The sequence below is a fragment of the Mus caroli genome, unplaced genomic scaffold, assembly GCF_978045245.1.
Source record: "Mus caroli unplaced genomic scaffold, Mus_caroli_1 scaffold_4, whole genome shotgun sequence".
In the NCBI taxonomy this organism is placed as follows: Eukaryota; Metazoa; Chordata; class Mammalia; order Rodentia; family Muridae; genus Mus; species Mus caroli.
This window is the reverse complement of record NW_028227259.1, coordinates 35,256,829-35,279,471: the sequence shown is the minus strand read 5'-3', so window position 1 is coordinate 35,279,471 and position 22,643 is coordinate 35,256,829. Positions and strand designations below refer to the sequence as shown.

The window sequence follows — 22,643 nt, the reverse complement described above, 5'->3', positions numbered from 1 at the left end:
GTTGCCACTCTAGAGAGACAGAGTCTCAGGCACACAGTGGGAACCCAGCTTCACAAGAAAGGAAGTAATGTGTGCCATTCTCCCATAACTGGGAAAGCTGGTAGGTTACTCAGACCAAGTAGTTAGCACTGGAACCTGGGTTAGCAGTCTGAAAGGAGTCCTGCATTTTTACTTTGTGAACTTAAAAACGCAGATAACAATGCCAACATCAGTTGATCACTGAACATATCCAGGGGAGCAGAGTATTGGAGATGAACCACTGAACTTAGGGAAGCCAATGTGGCACAAAGCGGATGTGACAAGGGCTAATGATTCCTAAGCCAGCAGAAGAGGTTACAGAGGAGACGTGAAAGAAACAAAAACTCAAAATAAATGCACATTGTTGGGCATAGTAACACATGCCTTTAGTCCCAGAACTCTAGAGTCAGTGTGATTTATGTGAGTTCAAGGCTGGCCTGGTGTACATTATGAATTTCAGGAGTAAATTGGCTTTCTCTTTTAAAACAAAACAAAACAAAAAAACAGCATAAAGTAGATGCGAACCAAAATTGAACATGTATGTTTCTCCCTCCCCACCAACCAGGACAGCACTAAAGAACAGTGCCCTCCAGGCCCTGGCAGCAAGTGAAAGGGAAGAACTCTGAGAAGTTCAGCCACTTTTGTGGCTACCAGGAACGGCTGTGCAATCCTTAAGCTGAGGGTCCAGTTTATAATGCTCTGGGGTTGGTTAGTTAGTGACTTCACCTCATGCTCTGACAGAACAGTGCCCAACACCTCCTCACCCGCATCTGCTGAGTGATGATAAGCTCCCTGGTGCACGTGAGCTGCATCCCAGCACACCTGGACCTGGGCAGCCCGGATCCCACACTGCCAGCCATGGAATCTGCATCTGAATCACCAGGAGTGAGGGCAAGATGTGCGAGTCTGCCCTCTCCTGCAGGCCTGTATAGAAGGAGCCTGGCCCCTGTGGTAATTATGGCGTCTGCCAGCTCTTGTTCTGCTTGCGTTTGGCAGAGCAAGATGACTCTGTGTAACCATTTTTAAAAATTTATTTATTTTATATGTATTAATGTTTTAGCTGCATATATCTATGTATATACATGCAGGCCTAGTATCCAAATAGGTCATAAGAGAGTGTCGGGTGCTCCAGAACTGGATTTGTACATGGTTACATACTTTGTGGGAATCCTTTGCAAGAGCAACTCTAAACTGATGGTCACGAGAATGAGGTCAAGTGGCTGGGCCGCACTGGCAACCTCTTGGCCACCCCCAGCTAAGAGCATATGGATCTGGAAATTAATGAAGAGGACGTGTTAGCATCCTCAGCTCCCATCCACAAGATAGTCTGCCATTTAAGTGAGGAGGTTTTAGCTTCTGCCAGCTTTGATGACACAGTAAAGCTCTACCAGGAAAAGGACAACTGAGTCTCTTGTGCTTCCTACCCTCGAGGACCAGGAATTCACTGTGTAGACCTCAGCCTGTAACGCCACTGTCCAGTGCCTGGCATCCTACTTTAATACAGTGTGTTTAGTGCCCCTACCTCCTAGGACACAAACAAGGATGACATGGCTCTGGCTTCCTTCAGTGGGAAATCTGTCTGCATGTTGTAGGGGTTCTGTCCCCAAACCGTTTATGATATTGATGTCCTCTCTCTGGGGTCCTAGCATCAGCTGTGGGAATGACACCATCATCTGAGTGTTTGAGGTGGATTCCAGCTCAGATCTGCACCATCTCTGACAGTCCACCTGCAGCAGCCTGGTGCCAAGGATGTCATCTGTGTAGCCTCGAACAATATCAGTGGCTGGAATCCTAACCTGTGACCTTTCTCAAATTGGGAAGTTGTGGTTCCACAAAAAATGTCCCAAGACTTTGCCAGTTCCTGAGAGGACCTGAAAAAACACCCTTGACTTTCATTTAACTTCTGTTAGTTTCATTTAGTTTCTGTTGAGACTTTAGAAGTGTGGAACCACACGGCCTTTCACTGTTTACAGTCCTTGACCCAGGACTTCAGCAAAGACACAGAGAATGAGTATATAACGATGCTGTGGGTTGACTGCAGCAGGGGATGGTGTTGCATTTTGGGGGGGTGAATGTAGCAATTATAATTGTGATCTGTATATGGGAAGAGATCATGTCTCACATCCTAGTTCATAAGGATGTTCAAGGATTTTTTTTTTAAAAATAATTCCTTTTATTATATTATTTATTTATATGAATACACTGTAGCTTTAGACACACCAGAAAAGGGCATCAGATCCCATTACAGATGGTTGTGAGCCACCATGTAACCACTGGGAATTGAACTCAGGACTCTGGTGCTCTTAATCTCTGAGCCAAAAAAATAATTCTATTGGCAATAGTCTGAAATAGGTCGTGCTTTCCCAATTTGTAGCTAATTCTTGCATTTAAGATATTTCATAGCTGAATGATTCCCCCCCCCCAATATAATGGAGGTTTATTTAGAGTAGAGGGATATCTATGTATTCTCTTAGGGATGCAAAAATATAAATGGGCTGGATATATTGGTTCATGCTTAATAATTCTATCGCTTCAGTGATAGAGGGCAGGCATTTGATGTCAGCCTGGGGTATGTACCAAGTTCAAGACCAGGCTGTTATATATGAATCACTGCCTCAAAAAGTAAATAGGGGATTAGAAAAGTGGCTCAGCAGTTAGAGCAGTGGCTGCTCTTCCAGGGGGTCCAGGTTGCATCCCCAGTACCCACGTGGTGGCTCACAACCACCTGTAACTCCAGTTCTAGACTATCTGATGCCCTCTGCTGGGCTCCACGGGCTCCTGCATGTTTCTGGTACATATACATACACTCAGACATTCGTAAAAATAAATAAAATAAAAACAAATGGGAAAAGACATGAACTCCTGGATGAGTGAGGTGGCCCAGTGGGTAAAGTATTTGGCAGGCCAACCCAATGACTTGATTTTTACTCCTGGGCCCCATGTTAAGATGGAAGGAGGAAACTGACTACATAAAGTTGTTCTCTGACCTTCAGGTGCATTCTATAACCACACATGCCCTTACACACATTATACACACACGCAATAATTACAAAGTTAATTGAAAGACGATCCTCTTAAAGGAGAATTGTCACAGACCATACATTCTTAGGAAGGATGCAAGTCTGTTACTGAGTGAGAAGCAATGACCTTAGCTGTTCCCCTCAAAAAGGACTACAGCAGATCTATGCACCACAGATCTATGGTCGTACATTTTCATAGGTGTATGACCTTAAAGGTTAGGCTGAGAGTTGAGGCAATATCTAGCATAATATTTTTAGCCTTCCTAGTGCAGTGACTAACACAGTTTCTCATGTGTGGTGAACCCCAACTATAAAATTATTTCATTACTACTTCCTAACTGTAATTTTGCTACTGTTACAAATCATAGTGTAAATATCTGATATTTAGGATATCTGCTGTTTGACCCCTGTAAAAGGATTGCATGACCCCTGATGGAGTATTGGTCCAAAGGTTGAGAACCACTGATCTAGCACATTTCCCCAATGGTTTGTAGATCTGGAAGTCTGTGGCCCTTGCAGGGGTACCATGATACCAGCTAACCACAAGTCAGTCTTCCTCCCTTTATGCCCACAGAAGAAGTGTTGCTAACTTTACTTAGACAAATTCTGTTTTAGCAACAACAACAACAAAACATTTTTTAGTTTAAAGAAGCTGGGTAAGGAGGCATGTACCTGTAATATAGATTCTTGGGAGAACTTGAGGCAGGGGATTTGTGAGTTTGAGGATAGCCTGGACTAAATAGTGGTACCCTGTCTCAAATTAAAAAAAAAAAAAAATGTTAAAGGGATGTTAGCTTAGCTTTTGTTAACAACTGACAGTACGATAAATGAAAGGGAGACACAGTTCTACCATGGAAGTAACAGTGATCAAATCTGAAAAGACCTCAGGCTATAGGAGCCAATAGAGAATGTAGTAAACACTCCAGGGAATACAGATGGACCAAAACATGAATCAGGTATAAAGCAGCCAGGAAGATTGTAGATGGAGCCAGGTGTTAGAATGGTTTTGTTGTATGCTGGATGGAGTTAAACACAGGCTGGCTGTGCATGCTGGCAGGTGTTATACCACAGAGTAGCAGCCTTTCCCAACTCTTGTGTTCAATGTTTCTTTCATGGTGCAGGAGGGGTTTGTTCATTGCAGTGTTGTCAAAGGCAGGGCCTTGTGAGACTGCACAGATAGTGTGCTGCTAAGCTACATCTTGGTCCTCCTCTCCTTTGGTGTCTGTGTTTTATTCTGAAAGTTTGTTTCAGTGTTTTCTGCTGTTCACCCCTTACATTTTGCTCTCCATAATCTGTGATTCATATTTGGAGGTTAGGAAGTCCACGCAATGGGAATGTAGCTCTGGGATACTCTGGCATGTACAAGGAGCCAGGGTTGATTGCTAGTGTGTTACAGCTCTGATAGGAAGGTGTCCAGGCAGTCCAAGTCACACCTCACAACAACCCACCAGAAAAGATATACTGGGAAAGACCTGAGCAGCAAGCAGGCTTTATATAGGGTGTGTGGGTTGGGGGGCCCTTTCCAGGGTGGCCTGGGATTGGTGTGATTTTATGGGCTGATTTTGGAGCAGCATCAGGGATTGGTGGTATTCTGTGGCCTGATCATGGGCATTTTTTTTTCTCTATGGGACAGAGTTTGGCCTTCTGTATCTGGAGTGGGTTGGAAATGGTGGCTATGGCCATTATAGTCTGGGAGGGCATGGCATGGCCACCTGCACCATGAGGAGTTTACTTTCCCCCCTTTTTTGTTTATTATTGATAAGAAATCTCATTGAGAAAGCAGGAGATATCACTAGACTACTACCTGCTGAATGGGGGTGTTGAAGTCCTTGGAGCAAACTTGATCTTCACCTCCAGAGGATAATTAGGAGTTGAAGGCCTCTGGCTCTGTAGCTAGGGGCTAGTTATCCTGTAATAGCAATTGATCAAAATTCTGGTTAAAATCTTTTGAATCTATTGTTGAAGAAATATAGACAAGAACTTTATAAGGCAGGATGCCTCCATTAAGAAATAGAGGGAGCCAGGCGGTGGCGGCGCACGCCTTTAATCCCAGCACTTGGGAGGCAGAGGCAGGTGGATTTCTGAGTTCGAGGCCAGCCTGGTCTACAGAGTGAGTTCCAGGACAGCCAGGGCTACACAGAGAAACCCTATCTTGAAACCCCCCCCCCATAAAAAAAGAAAAGAAATAGAGGGGGAAAAATAGAGGAGAGGGCTGGAGAGATGGTTCAGAGGTTAATAGCACTAGCTGCTCTTCCAGAGGTCCTGAGTTCAATTCCCAGCAACCACATGGTGGCTCACAACCATCTGCAGTGAGATCTTATGCCCTTTTCTGGTGTGTCTGAAGACATCTACAGTGTACTCATATATAAAATAAATAAATCTGAAAGAGAGAGAGAGAGAGAGAGAGAGAAAGAGAAAGAGAAGGAAGGAAGGAAGGAAGGAAGGAAGGAAGGAAGGAAGGAAGGAAGGAAAGAAGGAAATGCAGGAGAGGGGATTAAGAAGGGTAGCATCCAATCTATATTGGACTATCAGTGATCCACTGGGCAGAGGAGTTGAGCAGGTTCTTAAGTTTTTGGAAATCTGTTTGGTGTTCTGGATTGACATGAAAGCAACATTCCTCTGTGAAGAAGACATAAAGACCGTCTCCCTCTGCTGTTAGTAACTAATCCTTGCTAGTTTTGTAGTATTGCTGCCAACAGTGAGTCTGCCCCTGGGGGGTAAATTCTGAGCCACCACTAGAGATCCTGGACGAACTGAAAGCAAAATTGATGGTAAATATCTAGGGAAGTAGCCAGTGCCTCTGTTCCAGTGGTGATGCTAGTACTTATGCCCAGGACATAAAGGTAGGCCCTGAATAGCTTGCTGTGCCCATATAAATGCTGTGATAGGAATCAGCAAGCATTCTCCACCAGGTATCGCTCCTCATTTTGGAAAAAGGAACACCAGGGCACAGGTCCCAGACTACTCAGTGGATAGGTAGTAGTCAGCTTGAATGCTGATGAGAATTGAGACATTGTAAACTTTTGGCCGTAGGGGCTGGGTGGCAGTGCTGTAGATTAGGGTAGTACTGCAGATTGAGGAATCCAATGTCCCATCATGTATGTTCCTGAGGAGCTAAGGTGGTCTGTGATACTGGAGAAAAGAAGGGGTGGTATTGATATTTAATAGACCAATGGGCAAGGCCACAGATGGTGGTCATGAGATTGACCCAGAAGGTACACAAAATCAGTATTCTTCAAAGTGGCCAGGCAGTGTTATTCCGTAGGTGGTAAGTGGAGGTTAAGGTCTGAAACAAGACGGAGTGACAGAGAGGATCCGTGTTTTCCAAACAGGGAGATGTTGGGGAGGTGAGAACTTTGGACAGGTATCAAACCGCACCCACTGAACTTACTGATGCTGAGGTAAAGACTGTTTATAATAGTCTTAAAAGATTTCTGAAGAGTGGAGCACAGAGAATTCTTAGGAATAGAAGGTTTTCAAGGGTGGAAAATTGAAAACCCTTAGAGATCAGAGACCTTTAGAAGTGTAGAGCAGAGCAAGTATAAATATAAGAGATTTTTGGATCATTTGTTTGTGCAAAAGTGGCAAAAGTTGTTACCAGGAGAATTTGAAACTCAAGCATGCCAATTTTGGTCATTGGACTGTACTGAGGTCAAGCTGTTTGTAGTAACAGTGAGACTTGAATAAAATCTAAGTCCATGGAAAAGGCTTGGACATAGGGAGGGTTCCAAAGATTGAGGGAATTGTCTTAACTAGAGAGTTGCCTACATAGTGTGGCTCCAGGAGACAGAGAGGACCGCTTATCCAGCAGGCAAGGAGGGGCAGATGCTAGAGCAGACGGAAGGACGAGGTGGCTGAAGAGAAGCTAGCAGAAACAAATGATTGTACACACCTTAGGGCAGTCGCATAAGCAACCTGAGTCAGTGTGGAGTGTTGAGATGTGGGTATGTATGGCTGGAAGGTAAGTGTGACATCCTCTGGAAGGGAGTGTTTGGAGACCCTGGTATGTTAGAAGGTGGGACAGGTGTTGAGGAGAGAAGACAGTATAGGTGAGCCGAAGGTTATTTGGGTGTAAGAAGTTCAGCTGTAGCCAGAGGTACATTCTTATATATGAATGCATGGAAGCATAGCTTTAATGCCTTATTAAAGAAGCAGTGTTTTCAAATCCTAGCTCTCATAAACTGACTCTAGTGATGAGAAATACCAGAGATAAATTCTGAGCTCTGGCCATCAAAGCAGCCATAGCAAGCAGTGTTAGCAGTGATGGCTGGCAGCTGACAGCAGCAGAGAAAGCAAGAACAAAATCAATAAACACAGAGCACAGAAGGCTCACATGATCACAGGAGACAGAGCATGCATGTGATGGCTGTCATCATTCATACATTTGACTAAGCTTGACCCGTTTCCATCATGCCTCCTACGTGTACAACAAAGCTTGCAGACACACCAAAAATATAGACCCGTGTGCACACAGAAGACAGACAAACAACCTGAACACCAGCAATAAAAAGCAGGAATATTGTCCTGGGTTTTTTGCTGCTGCTGTTAGTTTTGCTTTAGCCACCCCTCCACTGGAGACAGTTATTAAGGGTCTCACTATGCACTTCTGGGTGACCTGGAACTTGCTATGTAAAAAGAGATTTGCCTGCCTCTGCCTTCCAAGTGCTAGGATTAAAGGTGTGCGCCACCATGCTTGGCTGGGTTAGATTCTTATTATAGTATGCTAAGTTCCTCCCCATCGTGCTTCTGTAAGTAGCTCCAGTTAATACTGGCTTACCTCTGCCTCAAAGAGGAGGGGAGGCAAAAAGGTGACTAGTTAGAAAATAATGCCGGGACTGGGAGGGGGACAAGAGAGATCATTCGGGGGGTATATTATCAAAGTGTATACATGTGTGAAAATATCATGATGTGTGGGGTCTCCCCATCCTGGAAGCCTGTGAGTTCAGAACCAGCTAACAGTAGGTAGATCAACTTAGGGTGATCCAAGGCTTATAAAGTTTTGGGTACTGAGGGTAGGAACATCCAGGATGGACGAAGGTCATTAGCTGGTGCTTAGGGTACTGAGATGCCTCATTTGCATGGGGAAGCGTTTCAGGAATCTCAGGTGCTAGCTGAACAGGTTCTTATCAGGAGAAAGGAAATTCATCCTGTTATCTAATCAAGGCTACATGGATTCTTAGTTAGAGGCATATGTGGGAGCTTAGAATTCCCCAGACAAGGACAGAGAAGGGAGAAGGGAGTCCCCCATTAGTTGGTAAGCCCCAGAAGGCTATCTGTTCAATGGTAGACTTCAACCTTGATTAGCAGAATTTTCCCACAATAATGAAGTCCATATTGTGCCTAACTAATGTATGCTAATTAATAACACATTAGCTAAAGGACGGCAGACAAGTAAGTTGAGAGTGTCTGGAACTCTGAGAAGGTGGTGAGCACCAGGGTGAAGCTGGAGGCAGTGCTCTGGTTAAGTGTTTCAATGACTTTGACAGCTTTTATTTCTGCTTTTTAATTAACCTAGAGACTGGAGAGATGGCTCAGCAGGTAAGGACGTACCCTGTGGTTCCCAGCATCCACATTATGTGACCCACCTCTAACTCCCGCTCCCAGGCATCTTTTGAAATCATCAGATCTCACACTTGCATACCCCCCAACACACATACATAAAACTAAAAATCAGTAGACTGAAGAGAGGGCTCAGCAGTTAGGAGCACTTGCTACTCTTATGGAAGACCTGGGTTTGGTTCATAGCACCTACATAGCAACTCACAGATTTCATAGCTCCAGGTCCAGGGGATCTGATGCTTTCTTTGGGCACATGGTTCACATACATGCATTCAGGCAAAACACATGAAAAACAAAATGTCAGTCTCTCTCTCTCTCTCTCTCTCTGTGGGTGTGGGGGTGTCTGTGTGTGTGTGTGGGGGGGGGTGTTTTAAAAATTAATGTGTCTGTTGAGATAGTTCAACAAGTCAAATCATTCGGTACACAAGCCTGGTGACTTGAATTCCATTCCCAGAACCCATGAAAAGAAAGATAGGAGAGAAATGACTACAAAAAAAAAAAAAAAAAAAAAACCAATGTGCACTGAGGCCCAAACAACCTTCCCCCTGCACACACATACACCATGCAAGTTAAATTTTAAATTAAGAATTAACTTTAGGGAGCTGGAGAGATGGCTCAGTGGTTAAGAGCACTGACTGCTCTTTCAGAGGTTCTGAGTTCAAATCCCAGCAACCACCTGCAATGAGATTGGATGCCCTCTTCTGGAGTGTCTGAAGACAGCTATAGTGTACTTATATATAATAAATAAATAAATCTTTTTTTAAAAAAAAGAATTAATTTTAAAGCTGGGCAGTGGTGGCGTACGCCTTTAAACTTGGGAGGCAGAGGCAGGTGGATTTCTGAGTTAGAGGCCAGCCTAGTCTACAAAGTGAGTTTCAGGATAGCCAGGGCTACACAGAGAAACCCTGTCTTGAAAAACAAAAACAACAACAACAACAAAAATTAATTTTAAGGTAGGTGTTGGGGGCACAGGCTTTTAATCCTATCACTTTGGAGGCAGAGGTGGGTGGACTTCTGTAAGTTGAGGCCAGCCTGGTCTGCATGAGTTTCACACCTCATTCAGGCCTACATAGTGAGACCCTGTCTTAGTTAGGGTTTTACTGCTGTGAACAGACACCATGACCAAGGCAAGTGCTTTTAATCCTATCACTTTGGAGGCAGAGGTGGGTGGACTTCTGTAAGTTGAGGCCAGCCTGGTCTGCATGAGTTTCACACCTCATTCAGGCCTACATAGTGAGACCCTGTCTTAGTTAGGGTTTTACTGTTGTGAACAGACACCATGACCAAGGCAAGTCTTATAAAAAACAACATTTAATTGGGGCTGGCTTACAGGTTCAGAGGTTCAGTCCATTATCATCAAGGTGGGAGCATGGCAGCATCCAGGCAGGCATGGTGCAGGAGGAGCCAAGAGTTCTATGTCTTCATCCAAAGGCTGCTAGTGGAAGACTGACTTCCAGGCAACTAGGGTGAGGATCTTATGCCCACACCCTCAGTGACACACCCATTCCAATCAGGTTACACCTATTCCAACAAGGCCACACCTTCAGATGGTGCCACTCCCTGGTCCTCATAGACTTGTTCAAAAACATGAGTCTATGGGGGCCATGCTTAAACATAGCATAATGCAAAATGCATTTAGTCCAACTTTCAAAGTCCTCATAGTCTATAGCAGTTGCAACAATGTTAAAAGTCCAAAGTTCAAGGTCTCTTCTGAGATTCATTCAACTTAATTAACTGTAATCCCCAAAGCAAGGCAGGAAACCAACTGGGCAAACTCCAAACTCTGCATCTCCATGGCTGATGTCAAAGTGGTCTTCAGATCTCCACTCCTTTTTCATCTTTGTTGACTGCAACAAACTGCTTTCTCCTGGGCTGGTTCCACTCCCTATTAGCAGCTTTCCTCAGCATGTATCCCATGGCTCTAGCATCTTTAACATCTTTGAGTCTCCAAGGCAATTTCAACGGTTACAGCTTCTTCTTTCAGTGTCTGGGATTCCACTTGATCTTTTGGACTCCTCCTAAGGGCTGGCATCACTTTTCCATCTATGTCCTCTGTAGCAGTCTAAACTCAGGTTGGTCCACTCCACTACTGTTGTTCTTGCTGCTGTTCTTGGTGATCGTCCCATGGTACTGATGAAAGACTCTAAGACTCCCAAAGGGAGACACTCACTCAAGCCTCGGGACAGCCGCGCACCCAAGAAGACACTGAGACCGAACTTAAGATGTAGAGAGTAAGATTTAATACAGCAACGACAAGAAAGCACATAAAAAAAGCACATATACCAGATATCTGGGGTCGAAACTCATGCAGCCAGCAAGGTGCAGAGGAGATTTGGCGACTAGCCCAAATTTTCACAGGCTTTTATAGGAAATAGCCAGGGGAAAAGTACAAGTTTTACGTCACCAAGGGGTCGTGTCCTATATTTTGGCAATGTACTCGATCTATTGGAACATTCTGGGGTAGTACCAGGAGGCCCCTATCTCAAAAATGTTCTTGGCATAGTCTTTAGTTGGGAGGGGTTGGACTGAGTTCGCTCCAGGAGACCCTTATCTCAGAAATGCTCCTGGAACCGTTCTCACTTGGGAGGGGTCGGACCCTGGGGTGAAGAGTGGGGTGAAGAGTTCAGAATGTACTCTGAGGTAAAAAGTTCAGGTGTGTTCCGGGAACAACCTCTAGATGGGAGGGGTAGGACTCCGAGTTGAAAAGTTCAGTAATTTTCCTCTTTCATTGACATCTCCAATACACTGGGGTGTTCCACTCCAACTAGGCTTCACCAATAGCCTCTCATAGGCTCTCTTCATGGTGCCAAGCCTCAAATCCTTTGCATGACCCCTTCAGTCCTGGGCCATCAACTACAGCTGAGGCTATACCTTCTCCAATGGCCTTCCCTGGCCTCTCACAGTGCTAAGCCTCAGCTTCTCTCCATTATCCCTTCATTCCTTCACAAGCAGTCCCACCTGGGTGACTCTTACACATTACCAAGTTCAGCCGCAGCATGAAGTACAACCTTGGCTATCTCTGGAACACAGCTTCTTTGTGCTCCCAGAAAACAATTTCCAGAAGATTTCACCTCAGTGATGCTGGTCTCTTCTTAATCACTGCTAATTCCTTAGCTCCAGCTAACCAGCATCAATTTTCCCAGTAGTTCCTTCCATTCTTAACTCTAGAGCCAGAGCCACATGGCTGAAGCTGCCAAGTTCTGCTGCTTACAGGAACTAGAACATGATCCCCTTGTACTATTACATTATCACTAGCTTTATGTTTTCTAAATCCTTCACTGCCTAAGCTTGGCTATCCTGGATCTTGCTCTGTAGATTAACCTTGAATGCAAAGATCAGCATGCCTGTCTCATGGGATTAAAGGTGTGTACCACCATGCCTGGATCTAATTAAGATGGGTAGGATCTTGCCCCAAGGTCCCACTCCCTTAATCTGTTACCTCCTAGAACACAAGATTTTGCTCCATTTCACTTCCTGGTACTCCTTTAATACTCAAACCATATATTTTATATTTTTCCTTTGTAAGCTTGCTATGCTTGTTCAAACTTCTCTTCATAAGACTCAACCAGAGAACAAAGTCTCTGCTGGGCTTTTTTGAAACTTCTTTTGTCAATGTAATTAATCCAAGTCTCTTCACCTTAGCCTCAGGCAAACTTTTCAGACAAGGGCAAAAAGTAGCCACATTCTTCACCAAAATACCACAAAACCAGTCTTTATGCCACATTCTGAAATTCTTCTCCTTTGAAATCTCTTGCGCCAGGTCAACACAGTTCAAATTACTCCCAACAACAAAGTCTTCCATATTCCTACTAGGATGACCCAGTAAGCCCCATTTAAAGCATTCCACTGCTTTCCAAATCCAAAGTCCCAAAATCCACATTCTTTCAAATAAAAACATGTTCAGGCCTATCACAGCAATACCCCACTCCTGGTATCAACTTCTGTCTTAGTTAGGGTTTTACTGTTGTGAACAGACACCATGACCAAGGTAAGTCTTATAAAAAGCAACATTTAATTGGGGCTGGCTTACAGGTTCAGAGGTTCAGTCCATTATCATCAAGGTGGGAGCATGGCAGTATCCAGGCAGGCATGGCACAGGAGGAGCTGAGAGTTCTATGTCTTAATCCAAAGGCTGCTAGTGGAAGACTGACTTCCAGGCAACTAGGGTGAGGATTTTATGCCCACACCCACAGTGACACACCCATTCCAACCAGGTCACACCTATTCCAACAAGGCCACACCTTCAGATGGTGCCACTCCCTGGTCCAAGGATATACAAAGGATCACAGACCCTGTCACAAAAAAAAGTAAAATAAAAAAACCGAAAACATTTGCAGGAGATGCTAATGACTCGTGCTTAAAAAAGGTGGTGTGTCTGGGAGGCCTGGCAAGCCCTCCTGGATGGAGGGAGCCACTCTGTGTTGTGAGTTGGTTTTCTGTATGTTCTGTCCCCATTTGCCAGCCTGTCGTCCATCTTGGTGCTTTATTCTTTAGGAGTCTCACGACCATAGGACTGAATATACTTGTTTTCTAAATATGTCTGGGTAAGTCACATTTGGGAGGTTTGGCTTTTCTTTGTGGTTTGTTTTTGAGAATAGGTCTTGTATAAGATGGCCTTGAACTTCTGATCCTGTCTGTACCTCTGACATACTGTGATTACAGCTATGTGCCACCAAATCCAGTTTTATGCCATGCTAGGGATGGAACCCAGGGCTTTGCGTGCGAAGCAAGCCCTCTCCTGTGTGTGCTTACTATATCTTCAGCCCTGGGTTTTGTTTTTTTGACTTTTACTTTCTTCTGCTTTCTTTTTTTTTTTTAAAGATTTATTTATTTATTATATGTAAGTACACTGTAGCTGTCTTTAGACACTCCAGAAGAGGGCGCCAAATCTCGTTACGGATGGTTGTGAGCCACCATGTGGTTGCTGGGATTTGAACTCTGGACCTTCAGAAGAGCAGTCGGGTGTTCTTACCCACTGAGCCATCTCACCAGCCCTTCTTCTGCTTTCAAGTTCAGTTTATAGCCAATATAGTTCTTTCCTTCGACTTATTTATTTATTACTAATACTTAACACAAGGTTGCCCATAATAGTGGATTAGATCAGGGGCCACCCTTCACAGTAGTCACGCCAGATCCCAGTTTGTGTGGAAACAAATGGTGTCGTCGTAGTCTTCATTTTGTTGTATTGTCTGTTGAGATGGTAAATCCTTCTATTATTGATATGGCTGTTTTTCCTGGTTGGACAAACAAACCATGGCCTAACAGACGACCCCTGTGGAACCAATTTGATCTTGCTCACGTTCCCTTGACTGTGTTAGAATGGCTGTTAGCAATGTGTAAGTCCATTGATTGATCTTCCCTTTAAACTTGATAAGCGGCCACCAGTTATCTAAGCTTGTGTCTGCTTTTTGTTAGGGTTAGTGAGTCCCTGTGATACACCTGACTATTGCAGAGGAACTATCCCTCCGCTCTTCACTGAATGTCCCTCTACTATGCTATGGTCTGAATGTTTGAGGCCTCCATATTCATGTATCCATGCCTTTTCATCTTGTTTATATTGAAATCAAGAGACAGAGAGTGATCAGTCTTCCTGGAAGCTATGAACTTCCTTTAGGGAGAATGTTCTCAATTGTACCCTCTGCTATTTCCCAGGTATGTACAAGGTAACATTTCAGGGTACTTCTGAACAGATACTTTGCACCTTCCTTCTAACAGCCTACCACCCACCAGAGTAGTAGAAAAGAGAGGATATGGGGAAGTGGGCCTGTTTAGAAAGGTTTTTTGGAGCAACTCTGTGTTGTCTGGAAATTAGCTGTTCATTCCACAGGTTAGCAGACAGTGGCAGCTCGATCCACTCACAAACACGTCACAGATGCAACAGCAGTGACATAACCTAGCAGAGACAGTCAGGCCTCAGCTTGAGTCAGCAGGAGGGACCAGGAGGAACACCAGGAGATGTTCTCAGCTGTGCCTCTCTCAGAGAGGTGAAGATCAGCAAAGATGGGAGACCCACAAATGTTCTACAGCTAGCTGTACCAGCAAGCCAAGCTCTGTCTCCTTCACTCCATGGAGTCCTATTTAGTCCCTCCAAACATCACGTGTCCTCCATGTGCCTTGCCTCAGCATGTGCATCCAATCAGCTTGAGTCCTTGGAAGCGGCAAGAAGCTGCTGCACACCACCAGAAGTTTTTTAGTGCATTTCTTTCTATGGCATCCCCACAAATGCAGCTCAACTCCGCAGTGTAAGGTGGACCAATACATTATGTGGGGGTGGAGGTTTACTGAATAGCTCTATAGCCTACTCCAAAATCGTATAACAGTAAGCTTGCAGTTCAGTTAGAGAGCTTGTCTTTTTAAGATTTTTAAAAATAAACTATGTGTGAATAGCCTTGTATACGTATATGCACTATCAGTGTGCTGGGTCTGCAGAGAACAGGAGAAGGCATCAAATCCCCAGGAACTGGAGTTAGAGAGGGTTCTCAGGATAAGAGATGGCTGGCCATTAAGAGCACTTGCTGCTCTTTCACGACTGGTGTTCAATTCCTAGCACCGACATGGTAGCTCACAGCTCTCTTTATCTCATGCCTTTAATCCCAGCACTTGGGAACACAGAGGCAGGTAGATTTCTGAGTTTGAGGCCAGCCTGGTCTACAGAGTGAGTTCCGAGACAGCCAGGGCTACACACAGAAACCCTGTCTTGAAAAACCGAAAAGAAAAAAGAAAAGAAAAGAAAAGAAAGGGAAAATCTAAGCGAGGACTATTGTCCAGAATACACACCTCCTCCCCTCGTTCTGCCCAGCGGTACTTAAGATCAGCCCTGGGTCCTTATTGCATGGCCAGGGAAGTTCCATACCCCTGAGCTGTGTATCCTTGCACCACAAACTCTTAAAACTCAGTGAGGAAATGAACAGCCCAATTTTAAAATGTGCAAAATTCCCGAACTTAGATCTTGTCAAAAAGAGGAAGCAGACACTTGAAAGGTCGGTCAGTGTTGTATCATTGTGGATTTACACTTTTTTCTTTTTCCTTTTTTCTTTTTTCTCTTTTTGGGGGGTGGGGTTGGGGGGAGTTCCAGGATAGCCAGGGCTATACAGAGAAATCTTATCTTATAAATAAATGAATGAGTGAATGAATAAACTAACCAACTCACCCAATAAAAGTTCATTGTGTTCATTAAATTCTTGCCAGCCACTAAAGCTTATCATTTCTAAGCCATGAAGAATAAAAAAAGAGTATGTGGCCAGGTTAGTGGTCCAGCACCTGTCCAGCATTCACAAGGCCCAGCACTGCTCATGGAGAGAAAGTATCTGGGCGCAGGCTCGTGCATGTGTCCCCAGCTTTCAGAGGAGGCAGGAGTGTCTGACTGGGCTACCTAGTGAGACCTTGTCTCGTAGAACCCAAAATGCCAAAGAGGCAGGCACCCTGGCACAGGACACAGCTGGTATGAAACTGTATTAGAGTACTTTCCTGATGTGCCAGGGCCTGAGCAGTTCCTGCAGCTCTAGTGGCCAGTAGTGGGATGAACAGTTTTTCTCGTTTTTAACTTGGAAGAGTTTATGACAGTGACAGCTAGTGAGGATTGTCTCTTCTCTTCACAGGTTAAAGAAGAAGGAGTTTAGTTTAGAGGAAATCTATACAAACAAGAATTACAAGTCTCCTCCTGCTAGCAGGTGAGTCCTGCAGCCAGGCTCGGGCAGTGCTGGACTGACTGATGCCTCTCACCTTTCTTGGGTAGAAAAGCATTTCAACTCAACTCTACCCAGTATTGACTGGACTTTTCTTGTTGTTTTTTTTTTTTTTTTTTTTTTTTTTGTGGGGCAGTCTCATCATGCATGCTTGGCTAGTCTAAAATTCACAGATCCACCTGCTTCTGCCTCTGGAAAGCTCTGTATTACAGGTGGCCCCATATCTAGTCCAGTGTTGGGCTTTAGAAGTAGCTAGAAAGCTGGGCGTGGTAGCGCACGCCTTTAATCCCAGTACTTGGGAGGCAGAGGCAGTCGGATTTCTGAGTTCGAGGCCAGCCTGGTCTACAGAGTGAGTGCCAGGACAGCCAGGGTTACACAGAGAAACCCTGTCTCGAAAAACAAAACAAAACAAAAAAGTAGCTAGAATAGGGGTCTGAGTTCTTGTATTGGGGTCAGTGATATGAAATGGGATTCGGGCCTATGTAACAGTCTGTGTGCTTTACAGGTGGGTCTTGATGAATACATTGCCGTGTTTCATCTGGGCTTGTAGTTACTGCTTCAGCCATGATCTTAGCCCAGATACTGATGTGGTATCACTGGCCTGCTCTGGGTCTAAAGTCAGTTCAAAGCAGTGACGGGCACTAAATTGCCTGATTTGTCTGGGTTGAAGGAAGAGAATACTGGTATTTTATCCCAGGACTCTGGACATGGGCTCTGCCTGGAAGGCATTCTGCCTAGAAGCCCATTCATAGCATTGCTAGGTAACTGGCAAGACAGGAACAACCAAAAGTGTCCATTATTAGGGTGCTCACTGAACTTAGGTCCATTCTTACAAGGAAATAGAATGCATAGCTGTTTAAAGCGAATCGGACAGTGTTAATAAAATGTAAATAAGCTCAGGGTCTTTCGTAGGTAAGAGCCCCATGCAGGACAGTGCATGTTGTTTGTTACCATTGGAGGTATGTACCACTGGTTACCAAATTCTAGGCCTACTCAGGGCTTGCCCCCAAATCAAGTGACTGTCCTTCAGCCTTCCTGCTAGTTGAGACTACAGACTTGCATCATCTTATCTGTCTTTCCTTTCTTTAAGACCATGCTGGGTTGTAGCCCAGGCCCCTCATGTGTGTTAGGCAAACGTCCTATGGCTGATCCCAGCCACCAGTTTTCATTTATTTTTTATTTTGTGGTTTGTGAACTAATAGCTTTGTTCACAGAAGGAAAGCTCAAAGTAAATTTGTGGTAGAATTCCATATTGTTCATAGTTTAAAAGGCTCGTTGTCTGCGTGCTGGTGTGGTAGTGCATGTGTAATCCCAGCACATGGGAGGCAGAAGTAGAGGGCTCGGGAATCATCTTGACCAGGGCTATGTGACAGTCAATGGCCCAGTGTCAACTGCTGTGGAGAGCATTTACAAAACCAGAAGTTAGCACACTAGTGTGAGGAACCAGCCTCTATTATATATACTAGTGTGAGGAACCAGCCTCAGTCTTGCTGTACACCCGTCAGTTCTAACTTTCACTTTGTGCACATAGTTATAAACACACGTGTGCTTTTTCTCATGCATAGAAACAGCAATTGGCCACAGGACACAGTTGAATTGGGAGTCAGTACAGACAGCTTGGGACTGTTGGTGATTCTGATTTGTGCTCTGTCCTTAGGTGTTTAGAGACCATCTTTGAGGAACCCAAAGAACGAAATGGTACCCTTGTCTCTATCAGCCAGCAGAAAAGGAAGCGTGTTCTGGAATTCCAGGATTTTACCGTCCCTCGAAAGAGACGAGCTCGAGGTAAGGTGAAGCTGGCCGGCAGCTTCACCAGGGCCCAGAAGGCGGCTCTGCAGACTCAGCAGCTGGATGCTCTTCTGATTCAGAAGCTGATGGAGCTGGAGACTTTCTTCGCCAAGGAGGAGGAGCAGGAGCATCAGCCAGCTGCTGAGAACAGTTCCGGGCCTCCATTCTGAACTTCTGCACACCTCCCTGGAAGAGGTTCCCTGATTTTAAGCCCTGTGCCCAAACCACTCACAATGCCCAGCCCATGACTTTTTACTTATTTCAAGGTGCAGCCTTTTTAGAAGCTGGTGAAGAAGGGCCCTCTAATTCTACTGCTGAGTCTAGAGCCTCAGGAACGCTCCCTTTCTCCTGGGAATGGCCCTGAGTGACCAGGCCACCTCCTTCCTGTCTCCCATCACAGGTGGAAAAGCCACACATCTTAAGCAACACTAGGAATCTAAGGCCTCGTTGTCTGTGAGTCCACACGAAAGCTCCTCTTCATTCATGGTGCTGCTCGCCCAAGATGACTTAGAAACCTGGCCTGGGGAGGACCTGGCTGCCTGGCCTTGTGTTCTCACCAACTTGTTATGGTGACTGAGAAAGATGAACTGGTGTGTTTCCTGACTTTGATTCTGTCTGCCCAGGACCTTTATTCTGAGAGAATGTGTGTTTGTGTGTGTTTGTGGCTTTTCCCCATCTTTTCTCCCATCTGTGACTGCGGGTCACTAGTGCCAGAGGAGCCCGTCCAGGCCCCAACGTAAGTTGCACTTTTTAATGTTATGGTGTTGATTATTTTCATTTTTTTCTTATTTTGTTTTTTATTATTGCTGCATGTTTGGGGTCTCTAAATGTGATTTTAAACCATTTTGTAAGACATTAAGGAGAAAGACAATATATGTCTTAGGAGAATATGTGACAGGCATTGATCAGCACATGGAGGGGCAGTGTTCCCAATCATGTGTTTCAGGCAGCCCTCCCCCACCCCCAGCTTTTCATGTAGTTCACTAGAGGAAGCACTTTTTCACCTCCTTCTCAGTCCTGCCCACTGAATACACATATTCGTTTAGTGACATGCATAAAAGCAGATTTCTCTCGTAACCACTTAAAAACTGTTAAGGAGGAGTGTGGTTTTCTCTGAAATGTTGGTATATGGTGAAGTTAGCAGTGGTGTCAGAGGCTGACCAAGAGCATCTTCAGCTGCTAGAGTGCCTGGTTCTGTCAAAGGCCAGAGCCAGTGCTCTCTGAGAGTGCCTCGTGGACTCTGCTCCCTCGTCAAACCTACTGGAAAGGTTTGCATGCTACAAGTAGCACAGTTTCTAGGTTTGCGCCCAGAGGAGTCTGCAGGTGGTAGGCTGCGTCGTCTGAGCAGCAGGCCCTCAGAGCTCACCCTCCCAGTGTCCTCGCTATGCTCCTTCCTCTCCTGTGTGTTCTCATCCCACCCTCTCTCCCATTCATTCTTCACACCTACCACTCAGAGGTCAGAAGAAACTGCTTGGCTGATGGCTTAAGATGCTCAAGCTAGCTACTGAACAATGCTCATTTCTTCCCATTCTCCTGGCTTGGTCCAGGAACATTTCTCTGTCCGTCTGTAGAGAAGAGTGAGCAGTGCTGTCCTGGAATGTTGGCCAACGCTTCTAGGATTCTTTCATTCCCCATTTGTCAGTGGCTAAGGAGAAGGGGCACCAGTTCAGGGTCTTTATGTGCCTTTCCTTTAATCAGTAAACTGGACATAAGTATGGGAAAACGTATCATGTCCTTCACCTCCTCAGCTGCTTAAATAAGTTAACACACACCTGCTGGCCTGTGGAGACTTGCAGGTCATAGCTCTATCACAGAAGACAACAGGCTAGTTTGCACGATGGTCTTCAGCAGTGTATGCAGATCCTGGTTTACACATGATGCCCAGACCATACAAATGTGACCTGTGTTCACCTGAATCTCTCTCCCTCGTTGGGGCAGGAGTTTTAGTTACTCAGTGCTTCTGAACCCTGTGTTGTTACTTCAGGGACTGAAATGAGTTACACATTTTGCCCTTCTACAAGTACATCTGAGACACTGTACGTTAGACAGCTTGCAAGCTAGTGGGCAGTAAACAGCCATTCATCAGTTTAACCACCATGGTTACTGGGGCATCAGATTATCCAGAAGACAATAAGGTGGGGTGTCCACAGCTGGGGTACCACCAGCATACAGACCTCTAGAATTTGTCCATGACTAGTGTGGCATGTAAGAGGCTGGAAACACTGGTCTGGACTCTTAGCATCTCGGAGCACAGGACTTGTCCTGGGAATGGAAGAGGAAATCTGCCATCTTGGTCTGCCCTCTGGCTCAGAACTAAGAGACTCAGTCACTCCTGTCTTACCATCATGTTTCACAGTGGTCAGCCAGCCTCAGAGACACCTTAGTGTCCTCAGAACCGTGGTCTTTGACAATGACTGGAGGTGGTGGCTGCTGGCATGTCACCTGCCAAACCTATAGATTGGTTCTGTAAAGGTAGAATTTCTGAGGATGGGGACTTCCCACCCAAGTGATGAGAAGCTGCCATTAAGCACAACATACCTAGCTGTAGCTCACCTCGGAAGTTTAGTGTTTTCATGATTATGGGGAAAGAAGAGAAATCTCAGGTCCAGCCAGATTTCAGTCGTTTCCTTGGCCACCTTTCAGTCTCTCGCCAGAGCAGCCTCCTCCCTCACTAGTGCCTGTCTTCTTTTCCTCCCCTGCTGTCCCATCCCGCCTCTCCATCCATCTAGATGTACCTCATCACCTGTTAAAGCAGATTGTGTCTGTCTTCCTGCTGCCCTTACTGTAAGAGCTGACTGAGAGAGGTGCAGTGGGAAGAGATGAAGCTTTTTTGCCTTACTCGAGCCTGAAGAGCTCAGAAACTCATGCTGTGAATCCTAAACTTTGTGCTCCTCCAAGAGCTGTGAAAATCATGACTTTTTTTTTTTTCCACAATTTTGCCTGAAAGGGTCTTCTGTGAGGGCTCCAGAGCCAGCCTGAGGTCAGTTGTAGATCCCACCCTCTGGGCATCCTTCCCCTGGGTGTGTCCTCTGCCCACCAGGCTAAGAGCAGCAGCAAGTCTGCAGGGCTGTGGCAGCAGGTCCGGGGCTGCAGTGCAGCCAAGTGGACACAGCCCTCCATCTCCCCAGGCTGGGGCTCAGTCTCCTCTGTACCATGTGCATTAAGATCTGTGCAAGACCAACTTTTAGGTTGTAATACTTTCCTCCTGGTACCTGGGGGGAGGGGAGTATGCAGTTGGTGCTTTCTTTAATATCCTTGGTTTGTTTCTATAGCTTTTCCCCTGGTATCATGAAAAGGGCCTTTTTAATGACCACATTGTGGGTGGCTGTATCCAAAGCATAAATAATTGGCCAGTGGTATGGAATGTCCTCACCTGCATTCCTGTCAGGAGAGGGCTACTTTCCTGGACTGAACTATATAGAACTGGCTAGGAAGATGAGATAATTTTGTTCAAATCACAATTAATTAATATTCCAATTTAGCCACACTTTGACCAGCAAAAGCTATCTTGGTTGTGAAGCTGGGGCCCTCATTTAGCCGCCATCCAGCCCAGCATGCTAAAATCTGAGGCTCGTTCTGTCTTTATAAGACTGTCTGGTGTTGGTTGGATTTTAATTCTCAACAAGAGGCCCCCTTGAACTAGGATCTGGGCCAGTAAGTTGCTGTCCCAAGTGTTCCTGTATTATCATGGCTAATAGTTCAGTGAAATGTGTCCATCTTTGGTAATGCTAGTATACATGATACCCTACAGTTCCTTTTCTGTTTGATAGTTTGTGACTCTAAATGCCCACTGTTACATTAATTAATTTATGGAAATAAATTTTTCTTGAAAACCATTCAGATAATTGTCAAGGCTATTTTGTTCTTTAGGGCTTGGTAGTAGGTTTGAATTTTTCCGGTAATATTCCAATTAGACATGCTCCCACCTTAATAGGTGTGCTTGCTGCTCCTGTGCCAGAACCTCCCTCACATTCCTGCATGGTCACTTCCATCACGTCATCCAGATCTTTGCATTCCCAGATCGCTGGTCTTGAACATGGTCCCCTCCCATTCCATATCTGCTGCCCGCACACCCCAAGGCATTTTGTTATGGCTCCTCCCCCCTGACTGTGCTAATAACTATAACAAAAGCTCTACAAGGTCAGGACCTTTCATTTTCTTAGCTCTAGACCCTTCTGGTCTCTTTGGTACCTAGAACAATGTTTTATATTTACAGCTATTTACCGCCTAAATATCATTTTGGTCAATGAACTGCATATTACCATAAGATGGTAATGGAGCTGAAAAATTCCTGGGACCTAGTGAGGTCACAGCTGTGATGATGTGTTTTACTCAGGTCTTGGTGCAAACAAGCCAGTGCATTGCCAGTCTTGTAAAAATGTAGCACAATTGTGTACAGTACATACTTGATAGTGCTAATAAATGGCTTACTGATCTATGTAAGTTTTTATTGTATTAGAGTCCACTCTTGTTTTTATTTGTCTATTTATTATTGAGAAAGACTCTCACCATGTATTCTCACCATGTGGCTGATCTGGAACTCACTATGCAGACCAGGCTGGCTTCAAACTCA

The 22,643-nt window shown here is 45.1% G+C and overlaps 1 protein-coding gene across 6 annotated transcripts in view; it reads left to right on the top strand.

Moving 5' to 3' along the window:
• Positions 1-21,906, top strand: part of Prr14l (proline rich 14 like) — a 69,161-nt gene extending 47,255 nt beyond the window's left edge. For all 6 annotated transcript variants that reach the window (XM_085836594.1, XM_085836592.1, XM_085836590.1 and 3 more), the window contains 2 exons: positions 16,196-16,267; positions 17,940-21,906. In XM_085836594.1, coding sequence (XP_085692720.1) covers positions 16,196-16,267; positions 17,940-18,240 — 373 coding nt within the window. In that variant the 3' untranslated portion in view covers positions 18,241-21,906. The remainder of the gene's footprint in view (positions 1-16,195; positions 16,268-17,939) is intronic.
• The last annotated feature ends 737 nt before the right edge of the window (positions 21,907-22,643 follow it).